Below are 2,168 nucleotides of genomic sequence, written 5' to 3' on the forward strand. Positions count from 1 at the left end.
GTATTAACTTGCTAAATAAACTTTAATTTCTATAGGCTCTTTTCACTTATTGGAGAACCAGTGCCTGTTATATAGAGAGAAAGGAACCCCAAATCTATTATCTTAGAAGTAATTTAATCATTAGCTGTGCAGAAGTCTTTAAATTGTGCAGCTAATCACCAGCCTATTTAAGAAAAGGCAATTACCTCGGTCTCTTTGGGCCACTGCCGCCCTGCCGTCCTGCCGCCCTGCTCGGGTTGCATTCTTGTTCTCTGCTCCCTGCTGGCATTAGGAACAGTCCACCCAAAGGATCCTCACGCTCACATCCTCTGTGGCCATCTCGTCACTGCTCTCACCGACTGTCACACTTTCAAATGATGTCACGGCTTTCATTTCATTAAAAGCATAGAGAGTGACCATCTAACACAACTGGGGGTTACTTGCTACTATTAAGAATTTTATTGGGTTTGGGTCAGCGGCGACTATTTCAGTCACAAGTGGCTTGCAGCAGCGGGTCGGTGGCAAGTGTAGCGCTTGCGGGTGTACGTGATGAATTTACCCCTCAATCCCAAGCCTTTTCTCAATGGGATAACAGGAAAGTCAGTGGTGGCGAAACTCAAGTGGGGAATGGAAGATAAGGGCTACCTGGTCTCTGTAGATGGCCACGTGAACATGCAGCTTGCAATTACAGAATACATAGATGGTGCATTGCCTGGACATCTGGGTGAAGTTCTAATAAGGTGCAGTAATGTCCTTTATATCAGAGGTGTTGAAGAAGAGGAAGACAGGGAAAGTGAGAATAGCATCTTTGGGTATATCCATATATATGTATGTATTTCTATACAATAAAATTTGTTTTTTTTTTCAAAAAAATTTATTAAACCCACAGTTCTGTTTTCATAATTTCCATTTTACACTTGATGATTTGAGATGAAATTATGATGAAATAGAATTTCCCCACCATGGTTGGAATGTTACTTTGTCAGCATTGTTCAGAAACAGTCATACACATATGCTTACAGGGAGTCTCAGGTGAGGGAGGTATGTCTTCAGGGACACCCAACAAACCAAGCCTGGCCACCGGACTCCAAAAGAAAATGGCAAGAGAGACAATGAAGAGACAGGGAAATTGATTCATTACGGTCCTATGTGGAAGCCAAGGGGTCAACATGTGGAGCTCTGTCTCTAGGAAGTACTGACCATGGCCTTCAGGTGAGGTAGGGAAGATCTGGAGCCGGGAGCAAAAGTCTTGGCCAGTGTGGTGCCTGAGTCCTATCTCCAGCTGCCTCTTGCAAGGCTCCTGGGAACCCTTATCACTTAAACAGCCTGTTTGGTCTCCAGCATGAGATGAGATGATTTCTCCTGTCTTTGGGCAGGCACCTTGTCTCTTTCATGAGCTTAAGGGACCAGTCTTATCATGGGTTAATCTGCCTGCAAGGCTCCACTATTCCTGGAACCCAAATTGACTGCAGGAATGATGCCATTTGGTGGCCTAGAATAGGATGTTGTAAAAGCCAGTACCATAATTATGATGTTTCTGCAAGTCTTGAAAGTGCCTCAGTTCTTCTTATCTTGGTGTCTTCATCCCTGAAGGTGAAGATTACCAGCTTCAGAAGAACACTCCTAAAATGATTGGCATGATTGGCGTGCTTACCTTTGGAGCTGAGGAACAGTCTGACCCAGTTTTAAGGTAGGACAGGAGGCAGAAGATAAAGGCAGAGAAACCAAGCTCTCTGCTGCTTTAAATCGCCCACTGGGCATCTGCACACCAAAGTGAAACAGCTTCTACTCAAAAAGGATGTAAAGAAGACAGAGTAACCATTTATTGGTTAGCCAGTAAAAAATCTGTCCAGTGTTTTAAGACGGCGTCCTGAAAGCCTCTCAGCTCCCTCCTCCCTTAACTTCACCTTTCTTACTATCCTCCTAAGAATACTTTCTTTAGGGGAAGAAAAGGGATGTTGAGACAGGGTGTGGCTCTGTAGTCCTGACCTGACAGGCCTGTAAGTGATGTGACGACCATGCTGACCTTGAACTTGACTGTGCTGCCTCAGCCTTCTGAGCGCTGGCCTCACAGGTCAGAGCCTAGTCAAGCACACTTTACGTAAGACATTATTTCCACTTAGAAATTTTCTGCATACAATATACTTGTGCATTAAAGTGATAAATGACTCCAATTATGTAAAATGTCT

At 44.1% G+C, this 2,168-nt stretch overlaps 1 protein-coding gene across 1 annotated transcript; it reads left to right on the top strand.

Annotated features, from left to right (window-relative positions):
• The first annotated feature begins 528 nt into the window (after window positions 1-528).
• Window positions 529-1,673, top strand: LOC126504970 (small nuclear ribonucleoprotein F-like). The gene is made up of 2 exons (XM_050147595.1): window positions 529-781; window positions 1,573-1,673. The coding sequence occupies exons 1-2, from the start codon at window positions 529-531 to the stop codon at window positions 1,671-1,673; spliced, it is 354 nt and encodes a 117-aa protein (XP_050003552.1).
• The last annotated feature ends 495 nt before the right edge of the window (window positions 1,674-2,168 follow it).

This window comes from Alexandromys fortis, unplaced genomic scaffold, assembly GCF_014885135.2.
Source record: "Alexandromys fortis isolate MF-2015 unplaced genomic scaffold, M_Fortis_MF-2015_v1.1 scaffold_58, whole genome shotgun sequence".
NCBI classification, from domain to species: Eukaryota; Metazoa; Chordata; class Mammalia; order Rodentia; family Cricetidae; genus Alexandromys; species Alexandromys fortis.